At 35.1% G+C, this 23,378-nt stretch overlaps 1 protein-coding gene across 2 annotated transcripts in view; it reads left to right on the top strand.

Annotated features, from left to right (window-relative positions):
• LOC150110061 (uncharacterized) overlaps window positions 1-23,103 on the top strand; it is a 46,412-nt gene extending 23,309 nt beyond the window's left edge. The window contains exons 2-3 of one of the 2 annotated variants that reach the window (XM_090390979.1): window positions 3,269-3,711; window positions 18,090-23,103. In XM_090390979.1, coding sequence (XP_090247105.1) covers window positions 3,269-3,711; window positions 18,090-18,221 — 575 coding nt within the window. In that variant the 3' untranslated portion in view covers window positions 18,222-23,103. Of the gene's footprint in view, window positions 1-2,974; window positions 3,712-18,089 lie in introns of both variants that reach the window. The other variant, XM_090390978.1, reaches the window with a different exon arrangement.
• The last annotated feature ends 275 nt before the right edge of the window (window positions 23,104-23,378 follow it).

The following is a 23,378-nucleotide window of genomic DNA, read 5'->3' as shown; positions in this document are numbered from 1 at the left end:
AATTTTTAAACCCAATTATGTACAAAAACACACATGACTAAGAATCTACAATACAGTAACTAAACCTGCCTTACTTTATGGTAGGGAGATATAGACAATAAAAAAAAAGCAGATGAAAGAAGAATTGAATCATCCGAAATGAAATTTCTGCACAGAACTGAAGGAGTCACAATAATGAGCAAAATGAAAGGCAGTGAAATCGGAAATAAACTTGGATTTACAAACTCCCTAAACGAAACAATTATTTGCTATAGAGAGAAATGGAAAGAACACATACTGAGAATGAATAGAAGCAGAATATTATTATTATTATTATTATTTTGGGCGACTCCAGGAGTCCTTAGACTCGTCGAGGGAGGCCCTAAACATCATGTCCACACAACTATGCGATTACATTCTCACAGTCTGGCAGCTTATTCCACTCATTTACCACTCTAAAAGTAAAGAACACCAGCTCTAACACCCCTGCTAACCACACGCTTGCCCAGCTTCCATAGGTGTCCCCTAGTTCTCCCACCACAAGTCCTGATCTCAAAAATATCCTCTGATTTAATCCTATAGAATCCCTTTAGCAATTTGAATGTCTCAATCATATCTCCCCTTTTCCGCCTATCAACTAGTTTCTGCAACCCACAAATCTTCAACCTGTTCTCATATGGTTCATTCCATAGACCTATTATCATCTTAGTCACTCGCCTCTGGATCCTCTCCACCTCCTCCCCATCAAGAAGGAACCGAGGTGACCAAATCTGGGCACAGTAGTCGAGATGAGGTCTTATCAGGGCTCGGTACAGAGGTACAATAACTTGCTTGTCTCTGCTCGTCAAGGTATTTTTCAACAACCAAGTGAGTTGATGAGCTGATTTAGCTACTTTTGCAATGTGCCCCCTAAACTTCATCTCCCTATCCACCAACACTCCCAAGTCCCTGGCCTCATCAATCTCTTTTAGTACAGTTCCACCAATGTGGTATACTGCTGCTAATCTTTTCACTCCAAAATGCATAAACTTACATTTTGTCACATTAAATTGACATCCATTCTCCTTAGCCCAGAACTACAATCTATCTAAGTCATCCTGCAAGACTTTGACATCTTCTGCATTCACTATTGCCCTACCCAACTTTGCATCATCAGCGAACAAATGAATTGTTCCACTTAGATCCTTCCCTATATCGTTAATGAACAGATTAAACAGCAGTGGTCCAAGAACAGAACCCTGCAGCACACCACTAGTCACAGGCCGTCTTTTGGATTCTACTCCTGAATAAACTACTCTTTGATATCTCTCCATCAACCAACCACCTATCCATCTCACCAACCCTATCCATTCCCATATGTTGTAGTTTACGGATTAGTATTCCATGTGGTATCCTGTCAAACGCCTTTGCCAGGTCCAGCAGTATCACTGTAAACCCATTTCCCTTATCCAGTTCAGCCGTCACCTTGTTATAAAACTTGAGCAAGTTACTGAAGCATGATCTACCCTTCACAAAGCCATGCTGTCCATTCCTGTATTTTTCCCCTGACTACTTTCTCCAAGACCTTGACAACGACTCCTGATATGCTGATCGGTCGGTAATTTGCAACCGTAGTCTTGGATCCTCCTTTATGCAGTGAAACTATTTTCCCCTCTTTCCACACCTTCGGGACTAAACCAGACCTGAGACTCAGATTAAACAACATGGTCAAGGTCACTGATAATTCCTTAGCCGCTTCACGCAAGACCCGTGCCGGTATACCATCCAATCCCACAGATGTGTTCACATTAAGGTTCTGTAATAGACTAGTCACCCCCACTTCATTCATCACTATTCCCGTATAAACTAATGGTTCCTTCATTTTTTCAATGTCACCACCTGGATGATATGCTTTTGCAAAGTGCACGCTCAGTAACTCCACTATATCGACTGATTCAGTGACCTCCTTACCATCGTCATTCCTTCAAATCATTTTGCCGTGTACAGTTTTTTCTTGCTTGCAGCATATTGAAAGAACTGTTTGGGATTCTCTTTTGCTTGCATAGCTAGTTTCCTTTCATAATCCGCTTTTGCTTTTTTTACTGAATACCTAAACAAATTCTAAATTACCACCCACAACGTACCTGATGCAGAGGAATACCCTTAAAAAGATGGAATTGAGTCTGGAACAGGCCACCTGGCCTATAAGCCAGGAAAGGAAGAAGAAAAAATTCTTGCATATCTGTTGGGATTTAAATAGTTGCTATGGGAGGTCATCGTTATTTCCTCTAAGTAATGCTATACCATCTACAATTTGAATCCCTCCCCTTTCTCTCTCTATTCGGTTATTTTACCGTAATTCTGTTAAATAAAGATGAACTTGAAGAGAAAAAAAAAAGAGCATTGTTTTGTTTATTAAGAATTTTTTGAGTATTTGTATTGTGATATTTTATTAATACAACTTATAATAAATTTAGTTTAATCCTTTATCCAAGTGTGAGCACCTGAAAGTAACTTCGGGACTGGGGTAAGGTAGTACAACACCGGGAAACTTGTTGCAAAGGTGGAGCAAGCTAACATCACTCCTATCTCAGTATCTCCCATAATGCAAAACACATCTCCTTGTATGTCTAATGTTATGCATTAAAGGAAGGGCCACTACCCAGACTAGTTTCGACCTTTATTGAGGTCTCTTCAGTGGGAGCCAGGCCCACTCAATAAAGGTTGAAACTAATCTGGGTAGTGGCCCTTCCCTTAATGCATAACATTATACATATCCGCAAGGAGATGTGTTTTGCATTATGGGAGATACTGAGATAGGAGTGATGTTAGCTTGGTCCACCTTTGCAACGAGTTGCCTGGTGTTGTACTACCTTACCCCAGTCCTGAAGTTACTTTCAGGTGCAAACTTTGTTTGCTCACACTTGGATAAAGGATTAAACTAAATTTATTATAGTCTAACCAAGTGAAAAATAAACTTAATACAACTTATGTCAATTTTTCTTATTTTTTGCAGATAAAAGTTTGACTTCAGCAAGAAAGGACTGAAGTTGAAAAAAAAAATCCTTATATCCCGTTTGGTTGAAAAAAAAAAGAGGGAAAAATTTAATTGGATTTTTATAAGATAGAAAAAACACAGTTTCATTGTCATATCTAGTAGTAATGTCTAAAGTACATGTAGAGCAATATTAACCTCAAATAACTACATTTACTAAGAATAGTTGTAAAGGTATTTTAATTTTTATTTTCCTGTTAAGTGCTTCTTTCAAGATGTGATACATGGTTAGGTTTTCTATATTTTATTACACAGATAATAAAAGCGGCTGTGTTAAAATTTCAAACAATATGACAGAAGTTCACGCCCGATCAATTGAAGATTTATCAGGCAATTATCCTGAAATTCTGGTTTACGATATTGATACTGACAGTGACGCTGGTTCCGAAGATGTCGAATTATTTTCACATCGCTATGAAAGTGGTCCATCAGCTAATAAGCATCTATATGTCAATAAACTCTCTTTAGCTGCTGAGCTGATTCGAACTAAAGAGGAACTACCTTATGACGATGACTTCAAAATGACTATCACCGAACAGCCAGAAGGAAATGGAGTTGTAGAAGAAATTCCATTACTAAAAATGGCTGCCATTTCTAACGAAAGTCATGATAATAACGATACCTCAATGAAAGAGGTTGTAGTGAAGAAAGATGGAAAAACAATGATAAAAAATCAAAATTTTCAAGAGTGTAATAAGGTATGTAAATGATATACGGTTTGCATTAGTTTTATTATAGAATTTGATTTTTTTAAAAATTAATGTCAAGACTTAGCAGTGAAGCAAGATTTTTTTTTTAGAAAAAATGTTGTTGCCACTGTTTCAGATGGGGGTGGTAAAGGCCAACAAAATGTTCATATCCATGACAGCACTTAATCAGCCAAAGGGCTGAAAGAGCAATTATTTTATTGCAGAAAAAAATGTTTTGGAGCTCGTATTTGATTCTGTGTGGCTTAGTGGAAGTGGCATCTGCATCCTCTGTATTAGGCTGCCCGAAGATAGATTTAAGTTCAAGTTTAGTTGCTGACTAGAGGAACTTTTTTTTAAGCCTTTCTTTGACCATTTCCCAAGTTAGTCGACCTTTGGCACAAGTAAGTGGGTTTTTTACTCGGGTTTTTCATCCTGTAAATTCAAGAAAATCGACCATAAAATCCACACTATATCAGACAATATTGGTAAGTTTAGGGACCACGAGATGGAAGTACTTGTTTGCCAATCTCTTCATCGGCTGCCACTTATAATTAGTGATAGTCCTTGGACCAGCTATTTCTGATTGGCTACAAGTGAACGTCTCCAAAAGTTAGGGATAAAACAGCCTTGCCTACTACCAATAAGGAAATAAAAGGCATTAACTGACAAGCTATTTCTTGACCAAGCTCGAATATACTATATTATATTATTTAAAAAATAAATCCTCTAACGTTTGTTAACAAGAGGAAATAAGCAGGGCTCTTTTACTCCCAACTAACTTTTGGAAAATCAGGAGATCTCTATCATCAGCTGTCACTGAAAATTTGAGCTCATAGCTGTTGATGATTTCAAAGATATCATGGAGAGTATATGGCACACAACTGCTGCCATCTCATGATTATAAGCCTTAACAATGGTCGTATTATTGTCTATAATAACAATACAGGAGATTAAAAACAAGTTTTCTGAAGGGAGGAAGGAAAAAGAAAAAAAAGGTACTTGTTTGCGTGTGCCAAAGATTTACTAAATTGGAAACCAGCCAAAAATTAGGCCTAAACAGGTTCCTATGATTGGACCGCATTATGCATCACTTGACCAAGTGCCAAATTATATTTTTTAACTGTGCAACTCATAACACTGTACAAATCCCAAATCCACTCTATCTTAGAATACAGTCAATCCTCGATTCATGATGTACACGACTTACAATCACTTGTACACACAACAGTACCCCAACTAACTTCTTCCCAAATACCATGTTACGCCTACAACCCATGGACCACAGTGTTGTTGTTGTTGTTGCTGTCTGTAAGGCATATTATTTAAGAAATAATTTTGTTCAAGCTGTTGCTATTACTGAGGTGAAAAAAATTCCAAGCACTGTTCTCATTCGACAAAGCCTTACAAGAGACTGGTGACAATATAGTGCTGTTAGATAAAGAGTTGGAACTGGAGGCTGACAATGAAGATATAGATTAGATGGTGAAGGCATGGAAGAAAAGTTCTTGAATGAAGACCTTACAACAAGTTTATAGTGAAAATTGGCAGAGGGCAGCATTTGCTTCTGTTAATATGACAATTTAGCTGTTTGAGGAAATGGATCCAACAAGGAGAGATTTAGCAAAATAGACAAAATTATGCAAGCTACAATTGCTTGCTACAGATAAATTTATACAGAAAGAAAAGGCAAACTATGCAGACCAAGTTGGATGTAATGTTCAAATTCTTAAAGAAGCTTACTCTTGCTGTCACATCATTCCCTGAAGATGAGCTTAGATATTTCCCAAGTTATGCATCTTGTGAACCATCCTCAGAATGCTTTTTGTATAATAAAAATTAGTAATGGAATGGCACTTACATAAGGAAAAAATATTTATTACTTACAGACTAAAGATTCGTAAAGAACATCAAGATTATATTCTAATTCATGAGTCAGATAAGTCTGATCCACTAGGCATAGAATTCACTGGAATAAAACTGAAGTCTTACACAGAAGTTATTTTTTACTTGAAAGATTATACAGTATAAAGAAAGTTGTGAAGCACCCACAACTGAACCTCAACAAGAATGACTGTCTTAAATGTTCACAATTTTAGACAGTCATCCTTATTCTTGTGTTTCTTGAATTAATAATTATTTATTCTTTGAACACTAATAGTGGTAGATGCAGCTATCCTCCTGCAATTCATAGCATGTATTGTGACATGTGCATTTTAGGTGTTGTTCTATTTTATTTCTCTGCTTATCTATTGACAATGGCTAGGAAACCTAGCCAAAAATTCTGCAAGTAATAAATATTATTTTTTCCTTACATAAGTGTCATTTTGTTACTGATTTTTATTATTATATTAAAATAACCTTCACAGCTTACACATGTAACAAAAATTATATAGAATTTAATCAAAAACTCCAATATATTTCATCCAACATTACGTGGACATCGTCAGGGGAGATAGACCATTAACTACATCCAAAAGATGTATCAAAATAGTCATAAATCATGCATATATTAGTTCGTGTCTGTTGCAGCAGAAGTATATGATATTATTATTAGAGTTCAAAGGAACGGTTGTATAAATTGTGGATATAAAAATTATGTAAAATAACTAGTAATTAAAAAACACAACTTTATCAACAATTAATAGCAATCAGTTCAGATTTCTTAGTGTTTTAAGGAAAAGGTGATTGAATTTGAACTTGCTGGAGAGAAGATTTGTCTGGTTCCAAAGAATTATGTGCATAGTGTCAATAGCATGATAAGCAAGGCCAGACTTGTCAGATTCCAAAAATGTAATATAGTCTTCATTTTCTTCAATTCTAAGTGAGTCAGAATGGCTAGTCTGATAAATAGGAAAGATGACATGAATAGAGTACTTGATAGACAACTGGTAAGGAAAGAGGTGGTAGTGTATCCTTTGTTGATAGTAGGAAGGAAGGAAGGAAGCATATAGATTGAATTTATGACGAATCCTTGCTATTTGTTCAGAGGTTCATTTAATGTAGGTTATTGAAATTCTTTTCACATCAGATTGTAGTCTGATAGAAGGATGATAATTATCAATAATTTTTTGAATGGTAGTTTTGTTGTATCCATTACATATCAGATTGCTTTTAATTTTATTCAGTTCATCTAACAGAAAGGATCAAAGAACAAATTGTACGAGCTCTATGTACAAGATTCTTGTTTATTATTATTTTTATGAATGTATCTGTCAGTAAAGATTGGCTTCTGATAAACTGAAAATTCAACATGACCTGTGGGATTACGAATTATGTATTCCAAAAAGGGTAGTTGGTTATTGGATTCATATTCAAGAGTGAACTTGATATGGGAGTACAAAGAGTTTATTTTTTTTAGGAACTGAAGTAATTCTGATTCAGACTGAAAATATATCATCAACAAAATGTGACCATGTACAAGTTTGATGAAATATAGTGTCAAAAGTTCTTTTTCTAGATGCACCATTATTAGACAACGTACAATCATAGGATACCACTACTGTGTTACAAATTCATTGTGCACATCTACCTCATCTCTGTGGTCTTCCTAAAATACATAAGAATGGCAACCCACTTTGCCCAACAGGACTGTACCATCTACCAAGGATACATTACCCTCCTTCCTTACCAGGTGTCTATCAAGTAATCCGTTCATGTCATCTTTGTTATTTTGGACAGACTGGCCTTTCTGCCTTGATTAGAATCCCTGAAAAATGTATTTCTGCAAAGCATTTGAATCACTGGGTGGCCCTCCACAAAGCCTTAAACAGGGATACTTCAATTTTGTTCACCTTGTATATTGTCAACAAAACATAATCCATATATGAGGCTGAGGGAATATAGTGTCAAAGCATTATTTTTCTAGATGTTGCATGAAATAATCAACTAAAGCTGGTGAGATAGGACTGCCCATTGCTGTTCCTTCTATTTGTTTAAACAATTTTTTATGCCATGTAAAATAGCCTGCACTGATGGTAAATTTAAAACAGGTTGACAATGTCTTCTGAGAAATCAGATTGTAAAAACTGAAGCGAGTCTTGTAATGGTATGTTGGTGAATAGGGAGACTACATCAAAAGAAACCATAATCTCATTATTAGAGAAATGTGTTTTTGATATAAGAGCTGGTATGTACAGTGAGATTCCAAAGATTACAAGAGAGAGAGAGAGAGAGAGAGAGATGTTTTGCAAGGTAGTAAGTTGGAGAGCCAATATGGTCTGATATTGGACATGGTGGGTTACCATCCTTAAGCATTTTAGGAAGACCATGCCCATTTCCTCCCCCTCCCTCATCCCTATGGTCTTCCTAAAATGCATAAGGATGACATCTGCTTTACCCAATAGTCGAATGTATTGTCTCTCCATTATACTTTGCCAACACTGTAAATCTATTTAAATTATCTTGCAGGATTTCTACATTATCCTTATAAACTATTGTCCTTCTGAGCTTTGCATCAAGAATAAACATCTAGCTATTCCACATATCATTAATGTACAGTAACAATCCCAATAGAGACCCACAGCAAATTATACTCTTGTTCAATCTTTTACCCATGTGTAAGCAAGCCAAATTTGCATGCGAATTTCTTCGTGAATAGGTTGACTTCACATCAGTTGCCACAGCATCTCATAATACACAACATATACCTTCCTTTCAGATGTGTATATTGCTATGCATTATGGGATGGGTCACTACCTGAGGACTGGTTTCAACCTTTATCGAGGTCTCATCATCAGACCTAGACCAACACTTAGGTACTGTATGTCCACAGATGCGAGACCCTTCGAGTTCTGTGCATGTCAGAAGAAGGAGAATCCATTCCGATAATTGGGTAATCAATCAGTGTTGTGGGATGTAGTTGTTTATTATTACATGTCGGAAAATTAACTTTTCTTCTATGAACATTGTAGTTTTTAAAGTGGTAACTATTTTACTTGTATAACAGTTGGAAAAGTTTATGCATAAAGCACATGATTTCGCATGTTGGTGACCATCGTACATCCTTTATTTCTTTCTCCCCTTCAGCATGAATTGACTATTCTTGACAATCTGCCAGACCCAGTTCTATGAACTGTGGCGTACAATAAAGGATTAAACAAGAATATAAATTCTTGTCAAGTATAATTTCTTTGTAACCATGTGAAAAAATTTTTGCAACTATCTCTACTCCAGCAAATTTTAACAATATGGTAATTACAGCATTTTTACTACTTGTATATGGAACATATATAACTTCTACACTGATTCATCTTCAATATTTTCCTGGGTCTAGTTCTAATTGATGAGATCTCAAAGGCTGAAACTTCTGAAAGGAAATGTGCTCTGTATCATGGAATACTAAGGCAAATGATGTGAAGCCAACAGTCCCTATAGTACAAGTAGCCTAGTCATGAAGGTACTTCACACGCAATCTACAACCATGCAGCACTTCAGTCACCTCATTCTATTGGGTTCTTCTTCTTTCTTCCAGTGGTATTAACAGGCACTTAAGTGCCCTTTACCTTCCAACCATTGAAAGTTTATTTTTCACTTGGTTAGACTATAATAAATTTAGTTTAATCCTTTATCCAAGTGTGCATATTACCTTACCCCAGTCCTGAAGATATTTTCAGGCACAAAGTTTGTGCCTGAAAATATCTTCAGGACTGGGGTAAGGTAATACAACACCGGGCAACTCGTAGCAAAGGTGGACCAAGCTAACATCACTCCTATCTCAGTATCTCCCATAATGCAAAACACATCTCCTTGCGGATATGTATAATGTTATGCATTAAGGGAAGAGCCACTACCCAGACTAGTTTCGACCTTTATTGAGGTGTCTTCAGGGGGAGCCAGGCCCAGACGTGGAGATACCAGGAAGAAGCAATAGCGAGGTCATCTTTACCTATAGGAGTTGCCAAAAGGTGTGCCACCTTTTTATTAAATTACTCTGGATTTAGAGAAAGATGTTGAAAGTTTATGCAAACTTTGTTTGCTCACACTTGGATAAAGGATTAAACTAAATTTATTACTACTTCCAACTCTTGTTGGACTGTAACGTAGGCTGCGCCATTGTAATGTGTATATATATAGTTGGTTACTTGCTACTTCTAATTTGTACATATGCTGTTAATATCTCTTTATTGTTTATATTTATTGATCTATCTTAAGTATTCCTTCTCATGCATAGGATCTCCAGATATTTATTTGTTTGATGACTGCACCCCAAAGTTCCCCTACAGGCAAAAGAAAGCTTTCATACCCTAGTAGATCAAGAATTATCTATATCTTATCCTCGCCAAGGTTTTTGCAGTCATGGCAAAATATTCGCTACCTATCTTAAATCACTTCTAGCGTTCGGGTTCCCGTTTGCAAGTCCAAATTGTGTTTTTTTTTGGGATCAGTGCGTTGCAAAAGATTGGAATCTGACAACGCTTTAAATAATCAAAACAAACAAGTTTAATTACTGGTCTAATAACTGTACACATTACATGAGAATACAAGTTTGGTTCACAGAACACTATTTTTTAGCCTTGAACGATCACTTAAATTTGATTCCTAGTATATTCTCTCACACTCACTTAATTAAATCTTCAATAAGCCTATTTTATATCACGACTATTAGGAAATTTCACATATATCAGAGATTTCCTAGATGCGCATAACAATCATAACTTAGCTTCATTCAGGCATCATACGCATCTATATATATATACATATACACACACATATATATATATATATACAGGCAGTCCTCGACTTCGACGACTCGACTTATGACGATTCACACTTACAACAGCCAAAAATTATTATTAAAATTTCTCTAATTTAACTTTGCCGCCAGTATATACATACATATATCACATTGCTTTTGTGTACGCATTGCCATTAGTCAAGAAGCAAAGCCTATCACCAATTTCTTAATTTTGTATTTATATGTACTAATAAATAATTTATAAATATTAATGTAAGTTTATACATTAACCGTTTTAAGTTAAATAGAAACCTCATCATCATCATCATCATCAAATTCCTGCCATGTACCCTCAAGGGGTGTACAGGATATGATAGTACTACATGAAAAAATTACATCATTACTAACTTCCTATCTACAATTTTCCTCCAAACCAGTCTATTACTTGTCAAGACTCCAACATTATCAGATCTTATATTTCTATCATCTAAGGCACTTTGTACTGTATCAAAGTAGAAAGAAAATAGAAACCTAATTTATGAAAATATTATAAACAGTAGTCAAACAAATAAAGAATTCAAAACAGTCCTCAATTTACATCAGAATCGACTTACGATGGAGACGTTGGAACAGAACCCTATCATAAGTTGAGGACTACCTATATATATATATATATATATATATATATATATATCTCAGAATCTTATTTTTCTCTTAAACACTTAGTTAAAACTCTGGTAATTACATTGGTACAATTTATGTCATCAAGTTCTAAAATTCCTATAATATGATAACAGGTAAATACTTCAATAAGAATTATCACAAGCACACATTTAGTTATCAAAAGAAATTCAATAGCCCAACTTCTTCCATGGGAAGTTAACTGCGCTCATGTTTCATTCGACAGTAATTACAGACATTTACAAGTAATGCTCACACATTAAAACTACCTGCTTAAGTTAGATAAATAACTTAACAGTTCGATAGGGAATTTTCACTTAATTCACAGACATTTAATGAAAAGATGGACTCATGTGGGCTTCCTCCTATCTTGCATGTATCTTCCATTCCTTATTCCTTTTCTGGTGCTTGAGGGTGCTCTCCTCCATTCCGTGTTTTTGGAATCTTTCTCTTGGAGTCACAGTGCACCGATGAGTAGTCTCGACAGCCAGTGGGATATAGGGTAGGCTTTCCGGCATCTTGAACTGCTCAGCAAAGAATTGTGTAGGTCAGGACGTGCACTTACTCGACAGAGCTTCAGGACCAATACGGCAAGATTTCTCCTTGGCTTATCGCCTCCGGATATCTATGGCTGCAACTTGAGTGGCTCGGTGGACGGATCTCTGTCTTCCCCTCCAGAACTAATGGCACCTCTCGAGGATGGATCACACCAGATAAAAAAAACAGAAGCCCCTTTTCATCTCAGATCCTAATCTTGTAATCCCCAGTGCCCCTGCACTTTGGATTAAGTTTTTAGGACCCCTAATGTCCCCATGCAAGTCCTGCGCGTAGTTATGAGAACCCTGGATAATAACACGACTTAATGGTTCTAGAATTTTCGCCGACAAAATCTTACTTTCCCTCTTTACCTCCTTAATCCTACCTACGGGGCTTTCCTTTTGACTCCCGCCACGCCCTTTCAATATTGACCTTAAAGGTCACCTGCGACAGAATTTGTAAACAATTTTTAAAAGGCATACCGAAACTTTGGCATTTCTCTTGGGTTTCATTACCTCCACATCTCTTCTTGAATAATGAGCGAGTTAATTCTCTTTGGGCTTATTTTGTTCTTTACACAGATAATTTTACATAAAAAAAATAGATTTGTACAAGGAAATTTGGGTGTATTTCCACTGTAAAAGGTCGATGTTTTAGATCATTTATATTTTGGGAACATTGAAATTTACAGGACCTCACAACCGCAACTCAAGGATAAGGTGGTTAGCTCCTATGCCTCCCAAAGTGAACTATGTCTGTAGATGCGTGTGTTCACAGGGCTGGTTTGTCTGTTCTGGGAGACGAAAAACCCAAGTTTCTGGGTGACCTCCCCATATTTTAGTAGTAGGAAGTTTTTTTTTTTTGCTTGTTCAGAAAGTAAATTATACTTCACAAGAAATGATGATTTAACCATTCAGTTGTGTCTAACTCTTGGTGACTTTGTAGGCAAGTGTTCTCCATGCTGTTCTGTTAAGCACCACTTCTGTCAGTTGTTTGATGCTCATATTGGTATCCATTCAAATGGTGTTGAGCTAGTGTGTTCTTTGTCAGCCCCTTCTTATGGTTCCACTGACCATTCCAGCATCAACTTCTCTAGTGAGTTGTCATGCAGACATAGCCAAAGTAAGTTAGTCGTAGTCTAGTGATCTTAGCTTCCAGTGATGTCGCTGTTTTTATGAGCTCCAGCACTTCTCTATTTGTCACCCTGGCTGTCCATTGGTATTGTAACAGTTTCTGCCAGCACCACATTTCAAATGCATCAATTTTTCTTCTGTCATCCCTTTTTATTGTCCAGCTCTCGCAACCACACGTCATTATGGGAAAGACTATAGCTCTGACTAGTCTATTTTTGGTACTTAGAGCAATGTCCTTGCTTTTCCAGAACTTATTCATGGTCAATTTTTGAACCAAGGAAGATGAAATCCTGAACTGATACAATTTCTTCTCAATGATTTTAAACTCCACTTCTCCATTAGCTGCTGCTGTCATGATCTTTCTTTTCTTTATGTTAAACTGCAGCCCCATTTTTTCACTTTCTTTCTTGATTTTTAAAATTAGATTTAGCTGGTCCTTTTCTCTTTCTGCTAATAAGGTTGTGTCATCTAAATACCTCAAGTATTTTATAGTTCTTCCTCCTATCTTCACTTCGATATTGGATGATTCCATGTCTAATTTCCTCAAGATCACTTCAGAGATCAAAAAGAAATGGGGACAAAATACATCCCTATCTCACATCCTTGCTGATCCTGAACCAATCTGTCACCATAAAGTGTTCGTACTGTTGCTTCTTGATCAATATACAGTGATCTGATAAGCTAGATCAGGTGAGATGGGGGCACCATGGTCACACAGAGCCACCCATAGCTTATCGTGCACACAGTAAAAAGCTTTGTTGTAATCAATGAAACACTTGTACAGGTCTTTTCAACGATCCATCTGATGTTGCCGATGTGATCTCTAGTGCCTCTTCCTTTCCTGAAAACCAACTTGAATATCAGGTAGCTCCTGATTGATGATCTGCTATAGCCACTGTTGAATAATCTTCAGTAGGATCTTGCTCGCATGGGAAATCGGTGCTATTGTGCAATAATTGGAGCAATCTCTGGCATCACCTTTCTTTGGTAATAGGATGAATATTGATCTTGTCCAGTCCTTAGGCCATTTGCAAGTGGACATAACTCTTGGTACAAAGCTGTGATAATGTTGACTGGAGCTCTGCAGGTATCCTATCAATACCCAAGGCTTTTTTTGTTTGGCATTTTTCTCATGGCCCAAAGCTACTTCTCCAAGATGTTTGGTTCTTTGTCCATAAGGCCAGTTTCATTGTGTTCTTGATGCTCAGTCAGGTTGGCATATAGCTCTTCCGTGTATTCTTTTCACCTGTTCTTAATTATTTGCTGGTTGCTCAGTTCATTTCCATTGCAGTCCTGACTATTCCTTGTCGTGCAGAGAAACTGGATCGCATCATCTTCACTTCAGCAAACAGGGCTCTGGTATGTCCCATTCTGTTAGCTTCTTCTAGATGTTGACATTGTTCATTTATCTGTCTTTCCTTGTCTTTTCTAGCTTCATGTTGGAAAGCTGAGTTCAGCTTTTTTGACTTCACACTTATCTCCTCTGGCTTTGGCCACTCTTTGCTGATCAGCTATTTTGATGGTGTTGTCAGATAGCCATTTGTTTGTTTTCTTTGGCTTTTGGTATGGCATATATTTCTGAGCAATTTCGATTATAGTATCTCTAATCTCACACATTGTTCCTCTGTTTCTTTTCCATCAAGGAGATGGAAAAGCTGAACTTTTTCTGGATGATGTCTTTCTTTTTCTTGCACAGTTTGAGTTTCATTCCGGCCACTAATAATTGATGGTCTGTGCTGCAATCAACACACCAGATAGTGTCTTTGTGAGATGATGGAGCTTTTCCAATGCTGTTGGCATAAAATGAAGTCAATCTGGTTCCGATATTGTCCATTTGGTGAGATCCATGTGTACAAACGTCGTTTAGGTTGGATAAACCACAACGCTGAAATGATTTTCCTGATTCATTCCTTTCACCTAACCCAAACCTGCCTACTATCCTTGGATCTTCTCCTTTACCTACTTTTGCACTGGAATCTTCCATAACATACAATAGGTCCTTCTTTTGTATTTGGTTTAGAGCATTTTGAAGTTCATCATAGAATTGTTCTATTTCAACTTTACTTGCATCTGAAGTTGGTGCATAAACTTGTAGTGTGATGATGTTGAATGGTTTGCCACAAATTTTGTTAGATATTATATGATCACTCTGTGATTTACAACATATCTAGCCACCTGCTTGTTTGCAATGAAGGCAACTCTCTTCTTCTAACACCATTGTTTCCGGAAAAGTAGACTGTAAATTTGTTAGGCTGAAACTGACTATTTCAGCCTGATGAATTTACAGTCTACTACCTGGTATTAGTGAATTACACTGGATACTAGGGCACAAGCCCCTGCTCTTCTCGTCGTTTGTAGGCTACCATCCATCCTGAAGGTTCATTGTTGGTATCCATATTTCAAGCATGTTGAGTTCTTGCTATAAAGTGTTCTGGTGATATTCTTTTTATAGGGTAGTTTACCATTGCTTTCACCAACCCTCCCCATTTATCTGGGGTTTGGAACCGCATATAGATAATGAATCAGGCATATGGCTGGATTCAAAAATTATAATCTGGCTTTAATGAATGACAAGTAGCAAAACTAATGTTTTGCTACTTGCAACTCAGTAACTCTTCAATGGTTTATTCAAATCCTCGTAGAGAGCCACAAGAGGCTTTGAATTGACACTGTTCTGTTTGGGAGATCAGTGATCTACCAATTGAGTGTTGTAAAGTATAAGGTTCTGAAATATGGAAGACAGAGATAGGATACTCTGTAATCAGTTGGTAGGGATTATTAAAGGAGTTAATGGTAGATGACATGAAATTCAATGAACAACACTGCAAATGAAGACAGCACACCACAACAGATTATGGTAATAATGAAGAGGATGAGTTATAGTTCTACTGTACAATGGTTTTTGATCAGGCTATGTATGGACAATACATGTGTTTTGAGCAGATAGAGATTTTGGAAAAGGTCCTGAGAAGAGTAGGTAGTGTCAGGCCTCCAGAATGTGGACATGAGGACAAATCGATAGAAATGCAGTCTGCAGAGGCTGGTAGAAAGAAGAGGTGTGGTATGATTGAGACTTATAAGTTAGATAAAGACTTACATAAAGAGTTTATATTAGATTAATGTAGAAGAGATTTTTCATAGAGTGGAGGAGAGGGGGAAAGAGAGAGGGGCAGGAACACACCAAAAGACCATTCTTGTGAGTTGTATAAGGACAGCAAGATTGTTGTAACGGCCAATGTTTTGCTTGGACAATAGTAGTAGTAGATGAGTGGAATGTTTTTTCCTGAGTATGTGGTGATGGGGGGGGTGTATAAACAGTAAATGAATTTAAAGTGATTTGAGGATGAACTGTGTGACTTTTTGGAGGTCTGATGATAATAATAATAATAGTGATGGCAAATACTACATGAGCAACAAATCAGTTTAAGGTGTGACATTTAGAGAAGATCACAAGCATGTTGAAAGTTTTTCCACTTGGTTATACTATAAATTAAAGATGCCAAGAAATTATATTCTTGATTTTACTTTATTCAAGTGTAAGCAAATAAAGTTTGTACGTGAAGTGACTTCACAACTGGGCAATTTGTATATAGAAGTTAAAGACTTCACATCACTTGCCTGTAGTATCCCATAATGCAAAGTGCATATCCTTATGGACACGTATAATGCATAGCATTATACGTGTCCATATTATTATTTTTATTTTTTTTGTGAATCACACTCATAAACTGCTGTTAGTTTACAGCACATTTGTATTAGTACAATGACTGGAATAAAGATTAGAAAATCCAAAAATCCTGTGCTAGAGACAAAACATGGAACTTTTCAATTCCTACAATAACCAGAGTGGTGATCTCACATAGGGATGATATTTATTTCTCACCTCAAGACATTCACAAACCATCTCGGCTCACAGGGGGATTTGAACTCGCAACCTGTTAGAGGATATGCTAACTACTCAGCCAAACAAAGTTGGCACTGTGAATAATGGTTAGTGCATATCTCCTGCAATAAAACATGGTTCCTAGAGATTCCCATCATCATCAATTTCCTGATATGTACCTCAAGGTGGGTGTGCAGCCTACTATGACAGCACCACAAGATTTTAAGTTTACATTATTATTAATCTCCTGTCAACAATTTTCCTCCAAATTAGTCTATTACTTGTCAGCACTCCAATAAAATGTTAATTTTGTGTTTCTAAGGCACTTCTGACACCAAATCAATCCACCTAGATCATCTTCCTACCTAGTTTGGTGTTTCGGCTAATATTTCTATTAATCCATATAAATTTATTCAACTGGCTCCCCACCATACCAGCCAACTACTCAGTCAACCTTGTTGGCTGAGTAGTTAATCCAGCTTTGCTTTGCTTATTCTATTGTCTATTTCCATATTTCATATGCCATCCTCACTAAAAACTGTGCCTTAAATAGAGGTGGTCAAAATTAGATTTTCACTTTTATGACAAATAGTTGAGAAATTATGGGAATATGACAAGGATATACATTTAAGTTTTGTAGATCTGGAAAAGGCATAAGACAAGGTGCCCATATGAAAGTTTTTCAAAACACTACAATTATATGTAGTAAATGGAACATTATACAGAGCAATACATGGTCTATATTTAAATTGTAAGTCAGAATAAGCGGAATTGAAGGAAATACAGGAAGTTGGTATTTAATACTGAAATATTTTATTCGTTCAATAGGTTCTCCATTGAGAATGCAGCTGAAGTTTTTTATGTTCCTGCTATTTTCATAGTTTTGGTCTTTTTTATTGCTGATTTTCATGAAAAATTTGTTACAGTTATTTAATTTAGAAAATTCTGAAGACTTGCACTGGATATGATTAGGAGCACATCTGCATAAAGCAAAGAGCAAAGTTGGATATCTCCGATTTTAATATTGGGTTTAATGTCACTTTCTTCCATAATATGATTCATATAGATTATGAGTAAGAGTGGAGATAATGTGCATCCTTGATTTTAAATCAATCAAACCAACTTCCTATTTTTCCTTCAATTCTGCTTATTCTGACTTACAATTTAAATATAGACCATGTATTGCTCTGTATAATGTTCCATTTACTCCATATAATTGTAGTGTTTTGTAAAACTTTCATATGGGCACCTTGTCTTATGCCTTTTCCAGATCTACAAAACTTAAGTGCATATCCTTGTCATATTCCCATAATTTCTCAACTATTTGTCATAAAAGTGAAAATCTAATTTTGACCACCTCTATTTGGCCTGAATCCAGCTTGTTCGTCTCCAATTTTCTCTTCCACAATTTCCCATGATTTCCATGTAATAATAATAAAACATCAATGAAATTGTTGACATAATTGTTTTTTATTTTCAGAAAGAAACAGATCAGAATATGCAGTCAGCTGGCAATGATCATGGGAGAATTACAAGACCTTTAAAAAATTCACCTTTGCTTAGGATGTATAATGATGCAGGTCTGCAGTGCCCTTCTTGTGCAATATGCTGATGCTGATGTACGGTTTTAAATTATGTGAAATATTGTGAGAAAAAGACATTCATGCGTGGTCGATAAGTGTTTCACTACCTCTAATTTTTTTTCTTTTTTGTTTTATAAAGTTCTTAATGTGTTTCAATTAATGGTTCATATGCAAAAAAAAAAAAAAAAAAAAAAACAGTTTTAAAAACCACATTTATATTCATGTTTTTTATTTAAATCTTTGATTACCTTTTTGGATATTTTTGTTTCAGATAAAAACCATTGTAATAACCTTTTGGAACACAATTTCTGTTGGAAACTACTTTGGATGAGTAGTTTTCATTTACTTTGGATGAGTAAATGACAACTCATCCTTAGAAAAGGATGAGTTGTCATTGTAAGTAATCTGCCTTTGAAAGCTGCCAAATGAAGGATACAGTCATACTTACTTCCTCCCTCTGGTTAGGAAGGCTTATTTCATATTAGGGAGCCTTTTGTATCAATTTAAGGTTATATTTTCCCAGTGCTCTGCATACAAGAAGCACTTTCTTAATTTTCTGCATGAATAGAAAGTATTTTTTTAAAAGTAAATCACCAATAAAATCAACTTTCCATGCAAATAGATGCTACAAACTAAATGATATTCATACTTGCAGTGTTTATATTATTACAGCTGATTATAGTTTATTTTCCAGAGTAAAGTGAACACTGTTCAGAGTTTTTTTTTATAAAGCACAATGACATCACTGAGGATCTGCAGCCAAGAGTGATTTTCCAATTTTGGACTTTTGCTGCATTGAAATGCAATGTCTCTCTCCAGTTTTGGGAGAAATATTTGCTAGCTGACCAAAGAGATGGCCACTGTGTAACATCATGCTCATCTTTCATTTTATATGAATTTCATCCATTAAAAGTTGCAAACTTATCATATATTAATAAGTGCCACTGGTTATATAAAGGTAAAGGGTTATATAATCTAGAAACACCAAACATGAAATTTTTTATGCTATTTCAGGCCTTCAGTGAGAATCGTAGTCTCACATCAAATAGTGAAATTCATCTACCACCTAAAGACATTCACAAAACATCCATACCTGCAACCTGCATGCAGTGGGATTCAAACCTATGACCTAGGGTGGAAAAAGGAAGTGCTATCAACTCAGTCAACCAACTAGCAAGTAGATGAGTACTACATCTGATGCAATACTCATTAGCTCTTCTTGGAGATAAAGTGTATACCTTGCTCACTATATTTTGCAACTAACTAAACAAATCAATTGGCCATGCTGTTGCTACATCTTAGCAAAAACCACAGACTTTTACTGTATGTAATTAGAACACTATAAACTGTTACTATAGCTGGTATCACATCGTCTTCTTCAAATGAAGAACAGATTGAAATAAACAAAATAATATATCAAGAATAAAACTTGAACTTGCTTTCATGTTTGGAGTCAGCATTCTATTATAAAAATAGAATTCTCAACAAGCTAACCACCAACTACAAAGTGCCATCCTTAGTTGTGCATATTTTTTATGACTATTTAAATAATACTAGAGCTCATAAAATCAAGGAAAGTCATTATCATCCAAAATGAAATTACAGTATATATAGAAAGATCTTGTGTAGAGTATATAAAATTAATATCCAGTTTTAAAACTTAATGTGTAAAACAAACTAGCAGATTGTTCCAGCCAACTAATTTTTTTTTTTTTTGACATTTTCAGTGTTGCAGGCAATTGCTAACCAAGAGTAGTCTATACTTTATACAATTTTTTTAAAAATTATTTATTCTAGTGCAGTATTTTATAATGGTTGGAAATATATCTAAGCACTGGAAATATTCAGTTCTGCACCATGAATCTTGTGACACTCTAGAGACCTAAAAATAATACTAAATTGTAATGCAAACTGGAAAACATTATGTGTATTTAGAATCAGCATTAAAACTATGCCAGAATAAATATTGAAAATTAGACAAATCTAATTCTTGCTTTTCAAAATTTTTTTTGTACAAATAATAAATACATGTATTTTTAAATAATGGATATGTAAATATATGTAGAATTTGGAGGTTATTAAAAAAAAAGAAGAACAGTTTCACTTATGTCAACTGTGTTCTAGATGAAAATTTCCTTATTGCTTACTATATTAGGTAATCAATTATTGCCAAAAATAAATGTGCCCATTTTTTTCCCTCTACACATAATACCACAGCTTTTTATTATTATTTTTATTTCTTAACAGTAAATTTTTGCAAGCCTATGATGGGACACATTCATTAACACATGCATGTAATAAAATAGTGTCAAGATGAACTGGGAAACATTTTTATATTAGAGCATATATATAAAATAAATTCAGAGGAAAAATTATAAAATCAGCTGGCCACACTTTTATGTCTTGATTTTCTCACCTGACATAAATGGTTTATACAACTTATAAAAAACATGACTCCAATAACAATATATCTCTAATGTGTTGATAGACTATTTTTTAAGAACAAAATAATTTTTAGCAGTAATTTGTACAAAGTATGTATTTACAAAATATAAAATATTTCTGTGCCATATGTTGTTGTAAAGTAGGAATATCTTAATTCTAAGCATAAGGTGAGAGTACTCCCCCCCCCCCTCTGCTGGTTTACATTTATCTAGATCTAACAAAAAAGTTATAAAGTACATTAGAAAACTAGGCATGTCCTGTATGCAGACTAATCACATGATTCACTGGTTAATAAATGCAGCACAATGAAGTATATATATAAAGCAAAGATTATTTTATTTTGTAAACAAAGATTAAAAACTGCTTCAGACTCCATAATTCAGTAGATCTTGACAACACCCTTTGGATGGAATGACCTGGATTTGAATTTCATCTAAGATGCAAGGAGTCTCTTTATAAGGATTTTTTTTCATCTGAAGGCAAGTTAGATGGTCTCATACAATATTTTTTCTCCTAGAAACTTATATCTTTCATCTCTCAAAGAAGGCAAGCTGGCCTGAATAACATATGCGACTAGTTTCATAACCTAGATTGCTTTGGCTGTAATTCCAACCATGTTCCATTACTTATTCACCCACTCCTAATGACACAGCTCTCTTCCTCTTTCAGAAATACTGTCTTCAATACTGTGAAACACTTTTGCAAAGTAATTGTTCTTATAATGTTCTGTATATTCCTATACACCTGAGACCATATGTTTTCTCAACTTCCAAGTAAGGACTATGCAATTGTTCTTAGTGGAAAGAAAACGAATGCCTCATTTTGAGAATGCAATTAATTTCAGAGTCATCCTTTTCTCTGCTTTCATCCCAGTGATCTGTAACATCATCAGTTTGACACACTGCTTCTGAATTTGTTCCAATGAAGGATGAAAATTAGTCCGATTGCCTTTTTTTAGATGAAACTCTTCTCCCGATTTCCACAAGGGGGGGGGGAGGAGAAAGAACACTGCTATCTCTGTATGAGACTAGTTAATTTACCTTCAAGTGAAAAGACCCTTATAAGAGTTTGTCAAGATGAGATGAAACAAAATTATCATCAGTAAATTATACTAGAGAAGAAATTTATTTTTGTTTTAATCCTTTACTCAAAAGCTTTAGACAAACAAGTATCATGAAGTATCTTCATGACTAAGTTATTTAGAGACATCAATTGCTAAGTGTCCCACGGCACACTTCCATTTTGATGTGTGTGTGTGTGTGTGTGTGTGTGTGTACTGCAATGCATTATGGGAAGGATCACTACTCATTGCTTCAACCTTTATCAAGGTCTTATTGGTGGGAGCTAGATCTGTGAAGATAATAAAAGCTAAATCAATATAGAAGTCACATTTTTTATATACAAGCAGCAAAATGGTGTATGAAGATATGATGATGATGATAAAATCTTATTTCCAGCTTTCTGAGAAAGTGACTTCATTTCTGTAAAAACATAATTTTCATATCTAAGTTAATTTCAAGTCAAGTTGAACAATGTCCTGTAAATATATTGATAGAAATTGACATTGCATAAATGTACTCTTTCATTGCAGTTATGTATTTTACAGTGTGAAGACAGATATTGCATTTTTATTTAATACAGTATTAATACATTTTTATTTAATTCACACATTCTACCAGTCTTTAGATTACTTTTAAATATCCCATAAATAATGAAAAACTGGCTGAAAAATGGAATGTCCCATTAAATATGGGACATGTTAGTTTTCTCCAACTCTGGATTATTTAGAATTAACAGAACTATTTGGGACTTTATGAAGCAAGCGTGTCATATATATATGCGTGTGTTTGCTAACTAATTTGTTTCTTTTATGGAAGAAGCTTGCCACCTTTGTTTGAACTCTTTTTAATAAAGATAATAAAGAGATTCTTTCATCCTTAATGGGATATGAACCTAGTTTTCAATTGGAAGATGTGTGTCATTCATTTTTCTGAATCATTGCAATGGTATCTCTTAATACTGGCAAACTTAAAGGATTAAAACAGGAATATACTTTCTTGTTTGTTATAAACTTATCAGCATAGGTTTTCAAAAGCTATTATGTGATGTACATATACTTTTTTGGAAATTTTTAAATATTCAGTAATTTCTGTGAAAAATGCTTTCTTTCTTTTGACTTTATCACGGCTCATTTTTTAATGAGCTGTGATAGATAACGAGATGTGATAGATTGAAAGATAGCTATCACCGGGAATCATGAATCATTTAAATGAAATAAGTGAAGTGGGTGACAAACTAAAATATACAAATGATAAAAACTTTCAAGTCCATTCTACCTGCAAGAAAATGTAAAAGCATTGCTTCACTGTTTGTTCTTATTTAGTAGAATATGCAATATTCATATATGGCATGCTATTTTTACTATAAAAATATATTTGTATAAATGGATATTAAAGAATTTTTTTCATTTTTAAAAAATGTTTGGTGTCTTTTATTGATACTCTTCTGAGATGTCATTTGCATGCTAATTTATAAGTTTTTAAAAATCAGATAAGTAAATTGTTTTGTGATTCTGGCAATAATAATTATTATTATTATTATTATTATTCGTGACATCTCCAAGGAGTCCAAAGACTCATTGCAGGAGGACACCCACTGTACAACTCTCCGTTTCCACCATTACAGTGAACCTCTATTACCAATCATCTACATCAACACCATCTACTGCCCTCTATTGCATA

Source organism: Typopeltis vanoorti, chromosome 1, assembly GCF_054136105.1.
Source record: "Typopeltis vanoorti isolate ZY-2024b chromosome 1, IOZ_Tvanoo_1.0, whole genome shotgun sequence".
Lineage (NCBI taxonomy): Eukaryota > Metazoa > Arthropoda > Arachnida > Uropygi > Thelyphonidae > Typopeltis > Typopeltis vanoorti.
Note: the sequence above shows the minus strand (reverse complement) of the source record. Positions and strands in the feature narration are given on the sequence as shown.